At 38.6% G+C, this 19,916-nt stretch overlaps 2 protein-coding genes across 2 annotated transcripts in view; one reads left to right on the top strand and one right to left on the bottom strand.

The window, feature by feature from the left end:
• Window positions 1-19,916, bottom strand: part of NT5DC1 (5'-nucleotidase domain containing 1) — a 127,152-nt gene that overhangs the window by 102,278 nt on the left and 4,958 nt on the right. The window contains exons 4-6 of the mRNA XM_063151035.1: window positions 19,403-19,509; window positions 17,692-17,771; window positions 13,942-14,023 (exon numbers count right to left, since the gene is read on the bottom strand). Coding sequence (XP_063007105.1) covers window positions 13,942-14,023; window positions 17,692-17,771; window positions 19,403-19,509 — 269 coding nt within the window. The remainder of the gene's footprint in view (window positions 1-13,941; window positions 14,024-17,691; window positions 17,772-19,402; window positions 19,510-19,916) is intronic.
• On the top strand, window positions 1,439-8,358 carry COL10A1 (collagen type X alpha 1 chain). Its single transcript, XM_063153432.1, has 2 exons — window positions 1,439-1,577; window positions 6,214-8,358. The coding sequence occupies exons 1-2, from the start codon at window positions 1,439-1,441 to the stop codon at window positions 8,106-8,108; spliced, it is 2,034 nt and encodes a 677-aa protein (XP_063009502.1). The 3' UTR covers window positions 8,109-8,358.

The raw sequence follows: 19,916 nt of genomic DNA, 5'->3' as shown, positions 1-19,916 counted from the left end.
ACATTTCAAGATTTCATAATACAGAAACATTACTTGCATTATATGTGTAGTAGTGTACCTCAAACATGAACACAGAAGTGTAGAGGTATAACATGAAGATAATCTCCTAAAATAACTGCCTAAAAGAAACCAGGTTCTCTGACAACTCTGTTATTAATACCTTAATTGATTTGAAATTTCTCACTTGTATCCCATTGGACAATTACTCACATAAATAGTCTTTAGTTACTCACATAAGTAAGTGGTCTCTACAAACTTTAGTGGGGTTACTCCTGAAAGTAACAGCTCACCAAAGTTCAAAATGTATAGGTCTTTCCTTAAAACATTTACAGAGAAATTTAAATGAACACTTGGAATTACTAACCTTACTTACTAGTTCATGATTTCTCCCAGTGTTACCTTTATCAATTCTTTAAACAGAGGGGCCAAAAAATTTTAGGAAAAACAAGTTATGAGCAATACAATCTCATAAATAATAAGAAATCCAATAAAATAATGAGAAAAAAACCCTAACAAAAAAAACCCATTAAGAGAATCTAGGATGACTGCCCAAAATAGCTCTCCCCCACCCCTAAAAAACACACTTATACACACACAGGTAATTACTGCTTACAGATTTTGGGGGAGGAGCTTATGTCCAGCAGTCACCCAACTAAGGGGAAAACCAGATAAATACTCAAGGGTGGCACTTGAAATCATCAGCTTCTGCTCACTCACCAGTGGCAGAACTCCTCCTCAGTAGAGGAGGATTCACTCCTCTACCACTCTTCATTGGAGCTCCACAACACTTTGGTATGTCACAACTTGGTTTTATTCTCTTTGGTTTTGAAGGTAACTTCTTCAGGATGCCTGTTTTATGTCTGGGGAGGGAAGAGGGTTGATATTTAAGGGCCAGTGAAAGCACCCTCATGCCACTGGGGCTCTTTGTAAGGCTACAGGTAAAAACCTTGCTGAGATTTTTGCCATTGATGTTGAAGAAACCAGGACTTCATCCTTCATTTGCTACAACATTAGACAGAGGTAGTAAGGTCATGGAAGTGTTTATGTATTTTAACTAAAAACTTCTCTTCTTTTCAGGAGTTTTGCTATATGGAGCTCCTGAACTTACTTTGGAGGTCTAGTTAAAATAAAACCCTTTCTGAATACTGTTGTCCTGAACAGACTGCCATCCAATCCAAACTATTCTTTTCCTAAGAGTGAGACTATTGCCTCTAATCTATCCATGCAACAGCTCCATCATTCAAGGTGATAGCAATGCTGATTCCCTTTTTCTTAGAGCAGTTTTCAAAACTAGTGAAAGCAGATGGAAGTAAGCACAAAATATTGTTACTTTTAATACCAATAATTTAAGAAAACTCATCTCCAAAACCAGAGCTAAAAAGCTTTTCTTTACAACAAACTTTCTCTACCTTTTCTAACACAGAACCAATTTGGAAAGATGCATTTACAAGTATCTTTACTGCTGCTGTTTTGTCTGAACATTGTCCACGGTGGTGATGGATATTTTTCTGAGCGATATCAGAAACAATCCAGCATCAAGGGGCCACATTTTCTACCATACAATGTGAAGAGTCAAGGTAAGTTTACTATTTTTTCATAATAAACTAACACAATTATTCCTAGAGGTTCAATACATGAACAAAGGCTCTTTGCTTATACTACTGATATTCAAATTTCACTAACAATTTAGGTTTATTGAAATGATTTTATCACTGCAGAAAGAATTTACAGTGGCTCTGGAGTTGCCTCCTACAGACAAAGATGCACACCTGCCACACAAATGTTTTACACAATAAACAGCAAAGGCATATAGAGCAGAAGCAAAGTTCCAGATCTCTGCTTCAATAGTGGGAGTAACATAGCATGACTGTGTACATAATGATGTACAACATGCTAATTATTAATTTCTTGATTCAGCACTGGGGTTTCTAGAAACAGACCTGTCACCTAAAGCTTACCTACATTCAGGAAGAATTTTTACATATTTTGTCATGTTATCTGTGTGCAAAACAGACCCTAGGTGTGAATTTAAATATATACATGATATATATGGGCAAATGAAGACCCATTTAAGGTCTAGAAAGACAAAATAAAATTATATATAGTGGTACAAACGTGTCATAAACTTCTATATAGTTTTTCATGAGTGATTTAAGCTCATGCTTTAATTATCAGGATAAGCACATAGTAATATAACAATTCTAGCTTTAGTATATTTTAAAAACCCTCTTCATTGCATAAATCAGTCTTATGGCAGCTTGGACAGGCTGCAATACATAACTGCAATGCTACATTGTTTCATCTTATTTCTGGCTATGCTCTCTGTCTCTTTAAGATGAACAGGTGGCTATCCCTAATGTTTGAAACTATTTGAGTTCTGTTTTATTTTTCCATACTTAGGCCAACATCTTCTTCAAAAAATTTGAACTCAAAGCTTCTGATCCATAATGACTATTCAAAATTGTCATCACTAAAATTAATAGTGAATCTTCCTTGTAAACATCCTACCTTACCCCCTGAGAATAGTATTATTTTCTTGCAGACATCATCAGGCTATTCAAAATAGTTTTCTTTTTTTGCTGTATCTCATCCACTTTTAGTTGTAGTAATCATACTTGGGCATTAGCAAATAAGCATTAGCAAATAAGCTTCTCTTCACTAGAAAAAGGACATGGGCAAATCTGGAGAGCAGAATTGCTGCTCAGGACATTGCATCCACATTACCCTCATTTGGGTGTTTTGATTCAGAATAGGTCTGCACACAGATCCTATGGACTGTCTGATCATGAGCAACACACATGGAGCCCAAAGACACTCTGCTCTCATAGCAGCTGGTGGCAGCACTGGCCCCATACCAATCAGCTCCAACCCACATGCTCCAAGAATCCCTGCAGTGAGAAACAAGTGAGAGCAGCATGGCTGGGAACCTTACCCCCAAAATACTCTCCTGGGCTGTACCAAAATATTGTCATAGTTTCATCCCTTGTCTTATTCAGCACAAGGACTTCCTGGAACCCTAAGACTCCTGGATCAAATTTAGGTACACACAGATACAACAAAAATTCTCACTGAGTTTTATGCTTCATTTCCTTCCTCCTTAACTTTTCTTGTGTTTTTCCATGACTTTACAGAGAATAATTTACATATTCATACTATTTTTAAGTGAAGTATAATATTTACTTGGCTATTCTCTACCATACTTCACTCACTTCTCCTAATAGTGGTTCTTCTTTCCCCCTGTATTGAAAACATTTGGGAAAGGGGGAACCAGGAACAAATTAAGCAAGAATCAGGGTAGACAGAAAATAGTGTGAAAGGGGGAAATGAATTGTCCTGAGCTAAATTTTCACTTTGTATACAAACACAGAATCTAATGTGAGTGAAAATTCATATTTAGAATGAGAATGATTATATCAAAACCTGAGAAGTACAAAATGCTCTCAATTTAGGAAACGTAACAGAAGACTATATACTAGACCTCAATAGCAGGAACAGCCTACATTTTTACAGACATGCGAGTCCAGTCATTCACAAGTGCTTGACAGATTTTGATTTGGTGAGCAAGCATTGCAGAAGGACTGTTATTCTTGAGTCTGGAAAACAAGCACCTCATAGAGAGATTTTAGAAGCATTTAAAGAGGGAAGACTGCTGGAGATCATCACTTCTAATCTGAGATGATCTTGGAAGAATAAAACAGGAGCCTACAGAAGCAAATGAATACAGCTTTTTTCTAGTGAGTTGTTCCATTTGCAAGTATCTGAAGTAGCAATGGCAAGCTTTTCATCATAGCTTACTTTTCCAATTTGATCACCAAACGCTGACTTCTATAGATATAGCTACCAATAAATTATCTTTTTGCTTTGTATAGCTTTGTCAAAAAGCAGCCTGGAACTGAAATTTCAGTCTAAACCCAAAACTCGTGAGTCAGGACAACATAAAACAGACCACACAATTTCTGTTGGCAACCAAAGCCTATTAAGACTTCATCTTCTTTGGTGAAATTGTTTAAAAACTCTTGGTCTTGACAGCTCTCCAGAACATAGTTTTTTAACCAGTATCTCTTTGGCTTGAAGAATGTGAAAAGCCCAAGTTGAAAACAATAATTGAATGAAGTCTCACTATCCAGCAATGCTTAAATAAGCCACTACTGCAGATTAGTTAAAGTCTACATATTTAATCCAATACACATATGGGGTTTGATGGCACTAGAAAATGTAAAGCAATTTTGCATCAAGGCATGTGCTGAGACATGTAAAAGAGTAGCCAATCAATACTTCAATGTTCTTAGAAGTAGAATTTCTTATATTCTACTTAATGAAGTAGAATAAATAAATTCTACTTCATTAATAGATTTAGCAGTCCTTTCCTCAGAGGAATAACCATTGTTTTTAGACAGCCTAATTAAAATTACGATCTTTATCTAAAAGCAGCACAACTTCAGAACAATACAGCTCACAGAAAATCTCTATAACAACATGAGTGCTGACAATGCCTTTAACATCTTAGGCAAAACTGGCATCTCTGTGAACCTAGGACTGCTATTTGCATCTAAAATATGGTAAAAGTAATAAGGAGATACACTCTAAGCTAAAGTCTGATGCAATTTGCCATCAAAAAAAATTGTCAATATATCACAAATAAATCACCATGCTTGTTTTCTATGTGTAGGATTTTAACAGCTATCTTCCTGTTCATAGCCTTAAGAAGGATGAGATAGGAAGATGTGCAAAATAAGTTGATATGCATTTGTGCTGATTTTATGCATCAGCAGAAAAGAAAATGCACCCTCTGCACTTTCTAGATAAGAACAATTTCCCTGTCAATACAGGAAGAAGGCAACCTTGCAGACACAATAACAAACCAAAATCAAATGTATTTCATAAGCATACCTCTATTATTTAAAAACTCCCAACAATATGTAGAAGAATAGTTTCCTCCTTCACCTCACTTTTGGTCTAATGAAACTATGCACATATTGGAAAATGCAGTTTATTATCTAAGAGACAGCCAAACAGTCATTGTATATAATATATATATACATTATGTATATAATATAATATTATACATATGTACATATGTATATAATATATATACAAACTTTCATGTGTGTATATATATGTAACACTGGTCTTTTTGTGGGAGGCTGAAAGGAAAAATTGTAGCTGATGCAATTGTTGATCAATTGATAATACTTTCTAAATAAGCATTCAATAGAACGTATTGCCATTATAAAAAACAGAATTCAGGCTCTTTTTGTATCCTTCTGTTTTTATTTTTAAAATTACTTCTTAAATTAACACCCATCACAGATATGCCATTTTGTTCTATATTGCTGCCACTTGTAGTGTGAGACTACTGAAGTAGCCTCACAGCATCTGTGTTGAACTTGTTAAACTTAAATGTAATGTCCAACAAATCAGCATGCCAATTTCAACATAAAGCTGAAGGCTCCTCCCAAGCACACACAAACTAAGCAGTAAGCATTTTTGCTTATCCCTCTATTTGTGACATTTGGTTAAGTGGCTCCACCTGCTGTTTTGGTAACTAAGAAAATGAAGTAGTCTTAAAAAACTCCATAATAATGCCAGAATTGTGACAGCAGTAAAATGAATTATCAGCTGGGACCTTGCCACTGAGTGAAATTTTTATGACAGACAAAAGTCTGAAATTTTTATGACAGACAATATCTGAAAATATTCATATATTTACAAAAGAACTAGTGCCTTGGGCCACTTTTGAAAAATAGGTGCAGGGAAGAACAAAACTCTCACTATGTAAATATAGCAACAAGTTGTTTCCGAAAAGCTGCTGCACCTGCACAGACAGCTTCCTGTGATTTTACTCATCAAGTCTGATGACCTGCTCAATCTGTTACCTGTCTGGGTTGTTTTTTCCTTACTTAATAGGCTGCATCTACTTGCACAGCACTTTTTAAGTTCTTTGATGATCCTGAATGTATTGAAGCAAAAAAAAAAAAAAAAAATTCTGGAGGCCTTATATCTCACATTTCCAGCAAATTTGCACTTGTTACTTGTAAGGGCTGTGAAACACTTTTACTTGAATGTCAGGTTCCCAGTGACAAATACAGCAGTTAAACTTGGCTTCCATGAAGCTGAAGTTAAATTAACCCTTCATGCATTTTACCACCATGCTACATTGCCTGCAAATATGTTGTAGATGCTCTGGTTGATCTGGTTTCCTCTCTCTCACAGGTGTGCAGGTAAGGGGAGAACAAGGACCCCCTGGTCCCCCAGGCCCTGCTGGACCAAGAGGACAACCAGGTCCTGCAGGAAAGCCAGGGTTTGGAAGTCCAGGTCCCCAAGGGCCCCCTGGTCCCCCAGGACCACCTGGGTTCTCTGCAGTTGGAAAGCCAGGAGTGCCAGGTCTACCAGGAAAGCCAGGAGCAAGAGGACTAAATGGTGAGAAAGGAGAACCTGGACCTGCTGGACTCCCAGGAGCAAGAGGACCACAAGGGCCGCCTGGCACTCCCGGCCCCGCAGGACTGACTGTCCCTGGCAAGCCAGGACCACAAGGCCCTCCAGGAGCTCAGGGGCCAAGGGGAGCCCCTGGTGAGAAGGGTGAGCCAGGTATCCCAGGTATAAACGGACAAAAGGGAGAAAACGGATTCGGAATTCCAGGCCGCCCAGGTGGCAGGGGTCTTCCAGGCCCACAGGGACCCCGGGGCCCCCCTGGTCCTGCTGGGATAGGGAAGCCCGGTGAAAATGGCCTGCCAGGTCAGCCAGGTCTGAAAGGTGACCGAGGTTTTCCAGGTGCACCTGGAGCAGTTGGTCTCCCAGGTCCCCAGGGTCTCCCAGGTGAACCTGGAGAAGTTGGCATTGGCAAGCCTGGGCCAATGGGACCACCAGGAGCAGCAGGTATCCCTGGAGCCAAGGGACATCCTGGACCTGCAGGGTTGCCTGGATCCCCAGGACTCCCAGGTTTTGGAAAGCCAGGATTGCCAGGGATGAAGGGACACAGAGGGCCTGAAGGTCCTCCTGGCCTTCCAGGACCTAAAGGAGACCAAGGTCCAGCTGGTGTGCCAGGAGAACCAGGGCCGGTTGGGCCACCCGGGAACATGGGCCCTCACGGACTTAAAGGTTTGCCCGGTGAGAATGGCCTACCTGGGCCCAAAGGTGACATGGGCCCTGCAGGACAGCCAGGATTCCCAGGGGCCAAGGGGGAACGAGGCCTCCCAGGATTAGAGGGAAAACCAGGATACCCAGGTGAGCAGGGTCTTGCTGGTCCTAAGGGACACGCAGGTCTCCCAGGCCCAAAGGGTGATACAGGCCCTGCTGGGCTACCTGGGCTGCCTGGTCCGATGGGTCCACAAGGAGCCAAGGGAGTGCCAGGGACCAACGGTGAGCCAGGCCCCAGAGGGCCTTCAGGAATACCTGGGATCAGAGGTCCCATCGGCCCCCCTGGCGTGCCAGGAGCCCCTGGTGCAAAGGGTGAGCCAGGAGCACCAGGACTGCCGGGCCCAGCAGGCATTTCCACTAAAGGCTTGAGTGGACCCATGGGACCACCTGGACCCCCTGGTCCTAAAGGCAGCAATGGTGAGCCTGGCATGCCCGGCCCCCCAGGTCCTCCTGGTCCCCCTGGCCAAGCTGTAATCCCACAGATGCCGGAAGGCTATGTTAAAGCAGGAGAGTCTCGGGACCTATCAGGGATATCTTTCATAAAAGGAGGAGTAAACCAAGCTCTGACAGGGATGCCAGTATCTGCTTTCAGTGTCATCCTCTCAAAAGCCTACCCTGCAGCAACAGTCCCCATCAAATTTGATAAAATCTTGTACAATAGGCAGCAACACTATGACCCCAGAACAGGAATCTTCACCTGCAGGACCCCTGGACTGTACTATTTCTCCTACCATGTACACGCAAAAGGAACAAATGTTTGGGTTGCACTCTACAAAAATGGTTCCCCACTTATGTACACCTATGATGAGTACAAGAAAGGATACCTTGACCAGGCTTCTGGCAGTGCTGTCATCGACCTCATGGAGAATGACCAAGTATGGCTCCAACTGCCCAATTCAGAATCTAATGGTCTCTACTCCTCTGATTATGTTCACTCTTCTTTCTCAGGTTTCCTGTTTGCTCATATCTAATATCCTACTTACCCTGTCCTGACACACTCCCCTTCAGACTGTGTTAACTAAGTACTGCTCTGGTTTGTCCTTAGCAGCTCATGCAACTTCAATGTTGCAAAACGAATGGAGGAGGGAGTGAGAAAGTGGAAGAGAGTGGTTCAAACATAGTAGTATAATATTGTATGTTTTTAGATAATTGTCATTAAAAATTGTTTCGAATGATGATCAATTGTCTGACTGAATGCAACATAAAAATTTTATGAATTAATATAATGCACAGTCTTTGTCTTTTTTTCTTTTTCTTTTAAAAGGAGAATGAGAATTTCTAACTATCACACCTCATAACACAATAAAGGATGCTAGATCATACTTCACTATACTTAAATTAACTGAAGGCATTTCATTCCAAGTAAATGGTCTCAAATTCACCACAGTCACCTCAACAGCTGGACAATATACTTCAGGAATATTCTACATCTAGCTTTATTTTTAAGCTGTCGAACAGGAGACAAGAATGACAACTCTATTAGAGTCCATATCATAATCACAGTTTTCATTTAGTTCTACTGTTCTTATTAATAACTACCTTAGAGAAAGGTGGATTTACAAATTATTACATGTTACTGAAGATCTAAAGTTTCTCAATATGAAAAAGCAACCAGATTTGAAGCCTCAAAATCCATTCGGCTTTCTTTAATGCATATTGAGGCAACAAACTCGTTCAGTATTTTCAAATCTCCTAACATTCTGTAACATTCAGGGAACAATAAAGCAACATTGACCAAATCCAAACCTTAAAAATATATCCTCACAAGCATGCAGACACACTTACAAAAACAGAACAGCTTTACCACCCCCAAACTGGAGATAATTCTTGCCCTGATTTTTTCCTGAAGAGTTCATTCCTTTAAAACACAATAATGTGAGGAATATATTTGACTTATTTGCTAAATTTATCAGATGATGGCAATAATTAGTCAGTAGACACAACCATATTTACCATACAAACATGTCTCACAAAAAGTTGTCATTTCATCAATTTGTTACGCTACTACGACAAGTTATCTTAGGAATTATGAAACCTTAACAGTTTGATCACACATTTCTTCCAGTGACAGTTGCCATTCATATGCTTTAAAAGTATCATATACATCAAAACCTTATGAATCCTTAAATCTACTTTTTTCTTTTTAAACAAAAGCTTTTAATCACTTGCACAGGAAGTATGTAGGTCTACCTTTAAAATTTTTGTGATATTACCATTTCTTCATGAAAGCACAACTTGCAGCTTGTTAGGTTGTGTATATTTGAAATTAACAATATCCTTAATACTTGATAATACACTGGAATTAGTAAAAAAGCTAGGATACCTTTTGCTTGATGGTTGACCCATCATTAGCAAAACTATATAATATTTTGGAAACTGTAAAGACCTACAATGAAAGTAACTTTAAGAATTTTTTTTTCTTCCTCCTTTGAAATGCCGCTGGATAAGGAAACCTGTGGTTTAGGCTATAATTTAGTAAAATAATAAAGGAACATTAGTTCAACAGTGTTTCCCAGTATTTAAACATAGCACATCCTGCTGCCCATCCATTCTACCAACTTGGAACTTTTGTTTCAGAAACAAATAGAGGGACTGGAAAATATGACTAGGCAGTAGGTTTCTGGTTCATTAGTTCACATATGAAATCTATGCCAAAGCACATGCTTGAAATTGTTGGAGATGCTTGGTGTTCAGCAGCTCAGGACCACATTGACCTGTGATTCCAATTAACTTAGAAGAAACTGGGCCCAAGCAGCATTCTCAAAAGCATAGTTCACTAACCCTTATGATCCATCCATCCATCCACTTTAAATCAGGTCTTGTGCTTTATGTCTTTGTTCCTCAAACACGTGGGACTTCAAGTAAGTCTACAGCTTGGAACCTCATGCCTGGTTTTTTAAGTCTTTTCACATTAAGTCTCAGATACTAAGTCACTAAGAAAGCAACTCTTAAAGGTGAAAAGCTAGAGATGATACAGCAAATTGTTGCAAAAGCACAACTTATACTTTGATTTTAGCTTTGGATTTTCAGTTCAGAGGAGACCTTGAGAAGGTCTGTAAGATTTTTAAGTTTGTTTTTTAATATTTTCTCCACAAGATCAGCAATCTATCTAAAGATAAAGCCCATCCAAAACCACTATTTCTTCTGCATCTTGGATATTAAAGGAAAGAAAATCCAACATGAGATTCAAATGAAAACTTAAGAGCCTGCTATAGTACAAAATCACTTCCAAAGAAGTACTGAAATTTCTGAAGCCTTAAGTGATCAAAAACATGAAGCACCCAAACAATCCCTTCTGTATTTACTTGGAAAACACAGAAAATAAATGTAACAAATTTACTTTTCACTTGCTTCTTTGGTGCAGTTTTCACAATTAAGACAAAGGTATCTAACTACTGCTACACTAACATTAGGAACTATTAATATTTTGCACAAGATTGGTTTTCCTTTGGGCAGAAAAGCATCTTTGCTTTTTGTTTCTTATATCTGAAGTTGCACATTAAAGATAAAACATACATATCACAGACATCTAGACTGGTTATGTTCTGCCAAGACCATAAACTTGTGATCAAAAACATGTATCCTAACAAGCCTTGTTATGGGCAATTTACGAAATCTGCTGCCACAGCAGCCATGACTTTTCACTTTCAAAATGACATATAATCTTATAAACTGATTGAAAATATTTCAAATATATAATTTTAACTATACAGTCACGGATGCTACAGTTTGTAGAAATGTTAGGAAAATTACAGGGAAAGGCAAGTCTTCTGGAGAGAAAGTAGCTTTTAAGATAAGAAATGTTAACAAAATTCTGCTTTAAGAAGTTGTATTTGGCAACATTTCCCTAAAAAAGCCATTGATTTTTCTGTCCAAAAATTCATCAAATCTTTAAATTTTCACAAGGAAAAATTATACAGTACTTCAAGCTCTTACTAATCCTCTAAAGAGCATACTTTGATTCCATAATACATCCACATAGATTGATAGTGTAAAATACATTTTCCCATGATGTTTTCTTTAAAATTGTTCTGCATTACTATCTATAAAACATCCACTAAATCCAATACATTCAAGGTAATGTTAATCACCTTACAGTCACAAACTAGTCCAGTAATAAGAAAAAAGTATTGAGAATAAAATGGATTCTTGAGTAATGTAATGCTTAGCTGGGATATCAATTGCAGAGAGCTCTCTTGCAGGTATTACTAGGTAAGAAATGACCACATTGCAAATATCTCTGTTCATTGCTATCTGACACCAAGCTTTTCTGATAGTATTGTTTCATAGATTTTTCCTTTCTTTTTCTATTTTTGAGTTATTTTCCCCAATGGAATGTCTAAAGTAACACAAGACTATTTGGGAACCCACTTCCTTTTTCAAGCCTCAGTTCTTCACTTCTTTACAAGGAGAAGAGTGGGTTAATACCCTTTATCGAGCTGAGTCAGGACAATCATGCCTATCTGAAAGAGCCATCCAAAAAAAAATCGTAGGGCAATTATCTAAGGCAATTACCATAGCTAAGACAATGAAAAGCAAAATCCATCAGACACCTGATTATGATCAAAAAAATCCTGTGAAAAAGAAAAGGGACATAGAGACACAAGGGCATACTGACAACAAATCAAAGTGAACTGCAAACACTTGTTGGATTTCAAAAAATAAAGCGGTCAGTCGTTCTGCTCCACCACTGACAATGGCACCGCGAGGACCGCGTTTCCAGCTGGGAACTTTGCGTCCCCTCAACTGACCATTGAACAAGCCTGCCTTTAAAATTTTACCTTGACTAACTGCTAATGGGCACTACTTTTCTCTGAAGGGTTAAAACTTCTACAAGACATGGAGTTAAGTCAAAAGACTGTGGTTTTCAGGCCAGATTCTGGGCTATGATAGAAACTGCGGCTTCATGGTATGTAGATATTGGGATCCAGGTTTGAGAGTTTCCTCAGGAAGTTATGCAAGATGTGAAATTGAGGAAAAAAAAATCACTTTGTCAGCAGTGATAAAAGATTAGTGCCCTTATTCTTGTATCACAGAAGGACCCAAAGCAAAAAGAGATGTTGCATAGGAGTATCACTGGTAAGTGATATAGGAAGAAAATACCTCTGGTTCTTCTGACTCCCTGTTCAGCGCTTTAGCTACTGGACTATGTTATTAAATGGAAAATAAAACCACTGTGAAACCTTTCAAAGTGACGCATGACAGAGTATATCACTTTCTTGTATTACAATACTTGAGTAGTGCATATAATCTGTATTGTTTCACTTCTGATATCACTGCGCTTTATCTATAAAACTTTTTCCTCTCACTTACTACACTTTCCTGTATTTTTAACACTCTTATGCATGCATGTGCCTCTGACAGAAACTAGAAACGATGAAGTCATATCGCAAATGTTGTTAGCAGATTCCAGATTTACATATAGAAATAGGTAGCTGGTTGATAGGTATAAACATATATGTCCAAGTGCACACACAAGCAGACACATATAAATAAAACTGAGCAATTACTTGTATGACTTCAAAGTTTAGGCTTTTTTTTGGATCTGATTAATTTCCAAAGAACACTTTTAAAAATTATGCTTTTTGTTGCATGATCCACACCTTTTAAAAAAAATGAGCTGTCATGGTTTGAAGAAAAGAATTAACAAAAATTCTAAAGAAATTATTACAGTTGATTAGTGTTGACTTTGCATCAGTGGAAAAGAAAGGATATATTTATTTTGTGTACAAATGAGTTCCCTGGGAAATTCAAAATTACCAATCACACTCTAAGCTCCAACGGAAACACAGTAACAACAACAAACAAAGCAGTTTGGTAATATCTTGCTGGTTTTTACCATTTGCATCCTGATATCAATTTCCATTTTTGCTTGGAATCTCTCTGAAACAATTTTGTCAATTACATTTGAAAGTAGTACAGCAAGGGGGACAGCTGTTGTGAACAAAAAGTGAGTTTTAAGAAAGTCCAAACTACACCCTGTGTCTAGTGAATGTTGCATCAACCAAGGTAATTGTAATAGTAGTGCAGAATTCAGAACTGAGCTGTATACAAATATTTAAAAAGAAATATTGTTAAAAATAATTTCAATTAACTGCATGCACAAGCAATGGTTAGCCTTTATTATCAACTTATTATTTTATATGCCTGAGAGTAACTTTGCAGTTAATGTCTGTGAAGGAAGGAAAATAATTTCTTGCTGAACAGTATACAAGATGCTTTCCAACTCTAATTTATATTACACTATTACAATGTTGGTTTTGGGTGTAGAAACACTGTTATTAAAAAATGGTCCTCTGCAAATGTTAGGAAGTTCAAAACCTCTCTATTGTGTCAATGCTACATGAAGAATTCTAATCAAAACTAGAGCACTAAAGATAGCCATCAAATATTAATACTTGAATTTCTTTCCCCAATTCATTTTGGATTTTATATATCATTACAAGATCATAAGGAATGGATTCAAAACACAGTTCAAGGATGTCCACATTACCATATCAATCACAGTAAGAAACCCTTTGTCCTTCTAAATGGAGTTGAAATAGCAATAAAAATTGAAATATTGAGTGAAATAGTACATCAGAAATGTTATTAAAGTTATCAAAGCAGTGAAATGAAACCGAAATAGGTAAGATAAAGATGTTTTATTCCAGAGAAAACATGTGTTTACTATACAACTATTTAGAAACTTGAAAAGTAAAAGATGTGCTGAGTAGCCAACAGTGTACTTGCAAACATATTTGCTCCGGCAAGCACATATAATATTTTCAGCTGTTATAGTGAGCCTTCAGTGAACCCACTTACCTTTAAAAGCTGATATTTTATAATTATGTTGGATAGCAGCCACCATGTCCTTCCAGAAGTCATATTTTTTCTGACCATCATGCTGTAAGTGTCAAAAGGAACATAGTCATTATATCAAGTATCAGCTATTACAAGCTTTCATATTGAAACAGTGACAGAAAAGCCATGAATTAAAAAAATTATATGGAGTAAGACAGTCTTAAGACAATAGGATTCAGGACATCAGGATTCAATAACTCCCAGATTAACAGCAGGTAACTGCAGACAAGTGATGTCCCTCTTAGAGGGTTATGATGGAAGGAGGAAGGGAAAAGGAGAAGGGCTGAATATCTGTGAGGAACTCTAAAACATTACAGCCGAAAGGGGCATCAGCTGTAACAGAACTTACAGAATGAGCATCCCATTCCACTGACATTTGGGAAAAAGAAATGCCCAGGGCTGCAGATGCTGAACTTAATTAGCATGTTGACATTATCAATATGCCTGGCATTCATATCACCTTCCACCTTAAGAACTGGCAAATCCCTTCGCTATAATTTAGAGGAAATGCCCTTCTGCCAAGAACCCTACCCCAAACACGGCATAAAATACTTATCCAGAAGAGCAGCACTTCATGGCATTGTGCCCCGAAGACTGCCAAACCCTAGCTCTGGCAGGAGGACAGGGGAAGGTGATCCATGCTTGTGAACAGTCTCTTGGCATTCTTAGAAAGATTCCCAGGCACAGCAGAGCTCCAGCTGACCTCAGCTTCCCCTCCAGCCTCTCACATGGGAGAGGAAAATCTCAACCAGCTGAGCCCCACAGCACTCTCAAACACCACAAATTTTAGTAGTGATGAATGAAACAGATGCAATTACAGAGCTAGCCAGTATTACAGAGCAGAGGATTAGCTACAGAGCCCATAAGTAAGGTGCTCAGTTACACAGTAATTAGGCAGCAGTAAAGCAGGTGGTATAGTCTTTGAGTTTATCAGTCAAGGAAAGTATTTCTTTAATGCTGTTAGAGGCCTTCCACATTTACATCAGGATAAATTTCAAGGCAACTGCTAGCAGTTTCAGGGCACTGCTGCCCTCTGTGTATTGATATCTGCACTGATACCTGAATAATGAGCAATTTTGTAAGCATTAATCATTTTGTAGAGAGGGAAACATTCAGAAAGTGAAAAAAACTCCAAGCCCAAACCCTTATCAGTGCACAACAAAAACCAAAACTATGTAGCTTATATATACCAAAGTAAGCTGCTATTTCAGTCCAAACCTGTCATGGAGGCTTCCAGAGAACAGTGTGCCTTTACTTCCACAATCAGCAAGTCACACTAACAAGGTCTTTTGTGCATAACTGACAAGCATAGTTTGTTTATCATCCATCAGCTCTAAAGGTTAAGAGCAGGAAATGCGGCGCTGTGGCTTTCAGAAGTTTTTTTTTAATCCATTCCTATAGCTAACTGCCACAGAAATACATAAAAGAGCGAATATAGAGAAAAGGTTTCATATGTCAGCTTCAGCTAGCCAAGGGTGCTAACCAAGGGTGATTATTCAAAGCTACGTACAGGAGATACTGGGGACCATCTATCTAGGGGCAATGCAAGTAGCCTAAGCTAGCACTCTTCTCAAGACAGAAAGATTCACCTGCCTTCTCCCCTCACACTCTATGTGGCTGACTTAGCCCTTAGTTTGGAGTTTTGGGTTTTTTTGTTTGTTTCTCTTAAAAAAAAATAAATCAGTGAACTGAACCAAAAGCTCCTCGGAGTGCTGTTCTGAGGACAGATGGATACTAGTTTAAAACTGGGTATACTTCCTTCAAAACATTTGAACTCAGAGGAGACTAAAATAACTTAAACTAATTTCTTGCAGATCTTCAGCCACTGCATACAAGATATAAAGGAGTACTGGCCAATTCCAAAAAGCACAGAAAACTGCATGCATGGCCATCCAGTACATCATGACTTTGGTGTGATTACAAAATGTGATTTTATTAGTTGAACCATCAAGACAAAGCATTGTTTTGTTTAGCTCATCAGTGTGAAGATCAAAGCCACTAGGAAGCTCCCATGCTTTGTCTGAAAACATGCAAGAGTTCTGGTTCTGGACACAGTAAAAACAGACAGATTTTTAACAGTGCAGGGTAGTCCAGCATTCAACTCATGTCCAAACCCATTTTGAACCCAAATGTAGTAATTCTTGCATCTGCTTCCAGTAGAAAGCTTTCCTGAATCCATAATGCTGTCTGGAAATGGTAAGAAAATATCACTTTGTAGGCAGGCTTACAGAACAGGATACAGAAGGCTCTACTTTTAGAAATGAGGAAGAAGAAAATGTGATGCTTTCTAATCCTTAGGATGCAGCATTTTGCAGGCATAAGTTCTGGGCTGGTGAGGCTGACCACCTCCTGCCATGCATCTTCCTCAAGGGGCTGATGCTAACCTTCCTGGGAATTACTGTAACCCTCCTGCTGAAACAGGGCTGGCATCCAATAAAATACTTGAGTACTGCTAGGAGATAAAAAGGTTGCATGACCCACTTCTCGTGGCTCTCCCGAGAAACGACACGGGTTTAATTCCCTCTGGCTGAACATGGCACTGATCCTGGGTCAGCGCTCCAGCCTGTGAACTGGTAACTGGATGTGAAAGCTTACTACACATATGCTATGAGCTTTCTCTCTTCAAAAGTGAGTGACTTGTGCTGAGTCTAAATTAAATATAAACACAATACAGGTGTCACAACTGCAACAGGTTTCTAAGCTGTGAACAGCTTAGGGGGAGGAGATTAATCAGGCAGAAAATTAAGAGTCTTACCGAGCACCTGTCCTGCATGCTTCCCTGATAAGCTAACTCTTCATGCAGCACTTGGACTTAGGCAGCAATCTACTCAGCATGCTATTTTAGAGTGAAGGCTAAAGCAGCAAGCCACCTAATACCCAATGAGACCCAGACACTCATCTCACAGCTTGGATTTTCACTCTGCAGACAAGGTTAAACCCTGACAATTTTCAGGCCTGCAGTGCTTTGGCCAGAAGATTACCTCAGTACTCTTTTAACACCAACACAGTTACTCTATGAGAAGAACCCTCTCCTACCTCCAGCTGCATGCAAGTTAAACATTCAAATCTTCTTTTACACAACAAAACAATTATCACCAAATTACAAAAGCAGAATTTAGGACATTCTATCTACCTAAAAAGCACTGAAAAAGGTTCAAGCAATTTTCCTTTCCACCTTAAGAATTTAATTTACTGTTTACCAGAGGGAAAAAAAAATAAAAGATACTATGCCAGAGGTGTATTTATATCTGTGTGCACAGATCAAGGTAGTTAGGACAAAAACAAGCTTAAAAAAGGACGAAATGAAGCTTCATTCACTGTTTAACAACTTGCAAATTAGCAAATCATGAAATTCGGGAAACTTATACTATATTTATTTCAAGTACAATCGAGCATAATTAAAGGTGACTTTAAGAACTACATTGTGCATACCACAGGGTAAACTTGAGGAAACAGCACATTTCCATTAGTATCCTAGTTATTTGTGCCCTCTGGTGGAAGAACTTTTATTTTGAACATGCCATGTAGCTCACAATCATCTTCAGAGACAACTCTAATACAGTAAGTCCAACACAGAATAGTCCAAATGAGAAATAGACCTTGATGCTGTTCAATACCCAATTTGTATTCATTTAATAATGCATGCAAGAGATGTGGTGGTGGAAGAAAAAGATAATGCAATACATAACTTTCAAACAATCCAGTTCTTACCTGATCTAAGCTGTCCACAACTCTTGCACACAAGAGAGCTCCTGGCAGGTCAAAATAATTATCATACAAATAGTATTTAGCTGGAAAAAATAATTTAAAAAATATACTTTAAACACCCCTGTACTGTATGCTTTAATCACAAATAAAAATTACATTTAAGTAATATTATAAGCTCCTATTTGGATTTTACTGGTAATAAGCATTATCGGTTTCCCAATCTCCATTAACAAAGGCTAACTTGTGATTGTCATAAATGGCAACTAAGAGTTGTTTACCTATATGAAGGCAGTGAGATTTCAGTAAGATATTTTAAGATTCTAAAAGCCCAGGTGAAAGAAAATGGGGAGAAGCATGAGTTTTAATTCAGGACAGTATCTTTCAACTCTTCCAAAATATCTACTTCTCTAGCAGTGCAATACAAGGAAAGTGTTTAAGAAATTCACAGACATTTGGACAGGTCTGACACATCCATGTCCTTTGCACACACATGCTGTGGACAGCTCCTTGGCCCAAGGGGAAGCGTGCTCACATTATTACATCAGTCCCAAAAACAGAACTGGATCAGGAGGGTGCAACTGTCCCCTCAGACTATGGTCGTGCTCAACTAACTCTTCAAGAAGTGAAATTAACCAGTGATTTCTTTTTATGATCTTGTCTGTGCTGTCTCAGGTATACTCAAGAACAAGCCAGCAAAATGAGGATTAACATTCACAACAGAGACCAAGTGCGTGTTTCAGTGAAAAAGAAAAGCACATTTCCTATATAACCTCAGGAAAGCTCTCTCTTCCTCTGTTTTGCAAAAGATTACCTGCAGTTTAGAATAAGTATTGCATTTGCAGTCAGCAAAATCTCAAGGAAAGTATCTCCATTACATAACAAAATGCACCTAAAGTGATCACATCCTGTGTGTTACTCTCAACTGCCGAGATCAAACTAAAACAGAGAGGAAACACAGAACAAGAATGCAAACCTAGCCACAGCTCCTTCAAAGTGACTCCTATCTTAAACACAGGAACTGCAAATGCCAGGGGAGAAGTTTTGTTTCTAGATTTGTTTTGTTCATTGCACCTGCACCTAGGCCTCCACTAATGGGACTGGTGGCAACAAGTCAACAATTAAGAAAAATTTAAGATATGTCCTGAATGAGACAGGATATCTGTAAGCAGGTATTGAGCAATTGCATTGGACATCACTGCTCCTCTTGGGTTCTGAGGTTCTATCTCCTTATCAAGACAATAATTTTTAGTAGTACTATTAGCATGTTTATAATAACAACATTTCACTTTAATTAAAAATTGTTCTCAACCCATGAGATTTACCATACTTTCTGATTCTCCTGTCCACTAGCCTAGGCAGGGTGGGAGTGAATGAGCAGCTTTGCGGTCCTCTGTTGCTGGCTTGGGTTAAATCATGACACTGGTTTCATCAGTCTACTTCATCAATAGCGTGTGTGCCCATCACTATAACCAAAACATGCCTACAATGTCAGCTCATTTGTCTTACGATAAAATAAATACCATGAAATAAATTTAAGGTGAATTCTAGTACTAAAAGTTAAAAAACATAAAAACCAAGTATTCCCCAATACATTTACCTGTTCCAGTAATTCCCAGTCCAAGTATTTTTACAAATCTGTGTTAAGAACTAACAGTACGAGGCACTGAAGGGAAAGAGCAACTTCAAAGAAGACGACATGCTAAACTATAGCTACCTGTGCGTGAAACCATTCCACTGACTGTATTAAAATGCTTCCACTCCTTCCTTCCATATATCTCCAGGACCTCTTCGGATGTCATGCTCTTTGTACCATGGCTTGCCCTGTTCCATGCATTGTTTATTAAAAAAACAAACCAAAACAAAACAGAGGAGAGTTGAAAACACCCAAACTACAACTTGTGCAAAGTAACACACTGCAACTGAATTACAGTGCATGCAAGCTGATTAAAACTGATCTCTTTACAGCTTAGAAGTTTCCCAGGACCTACTAAGCTTTTATCATATACATTCCAGCTCTCAATAAAGGCCTTACTACACAAAGGTCTGGTTGGCTGGGGGCACAGCTACTGTGCCTCACCTGCTAACACAATCACTCTGTATTGCTCGAATGTTTTCAATTGTGTCAGGACGCTCGCTATACTTGAGCTATCAACATACACTGCACAATAAAGCACAGTGCAGAAAGCCTATACATCATTCTGAAGCTCGGTAACATCACAGAATGCAGG

This window comes from Melospiza melodia, chromosome 3 (assembly GCF_035770615.1).
Source record: "Melospiza melodia melodia isolate bMelMel2 chromosome 3, bMelMel2.pri, whole genome shotgun sequence".
In the NCBI taxonomy this organism is placed as follows: domain Eukaryota; kingdom Metazoa; phylum Chordata; class Aves; order Passeriformes; family Passerellidae; genus Melospiza; species Melospiza melodia.
Note: the sequence above shows the minus strand (reverse complement) of the source record. Positions and strands in the feature narration are given on the sequence as shown.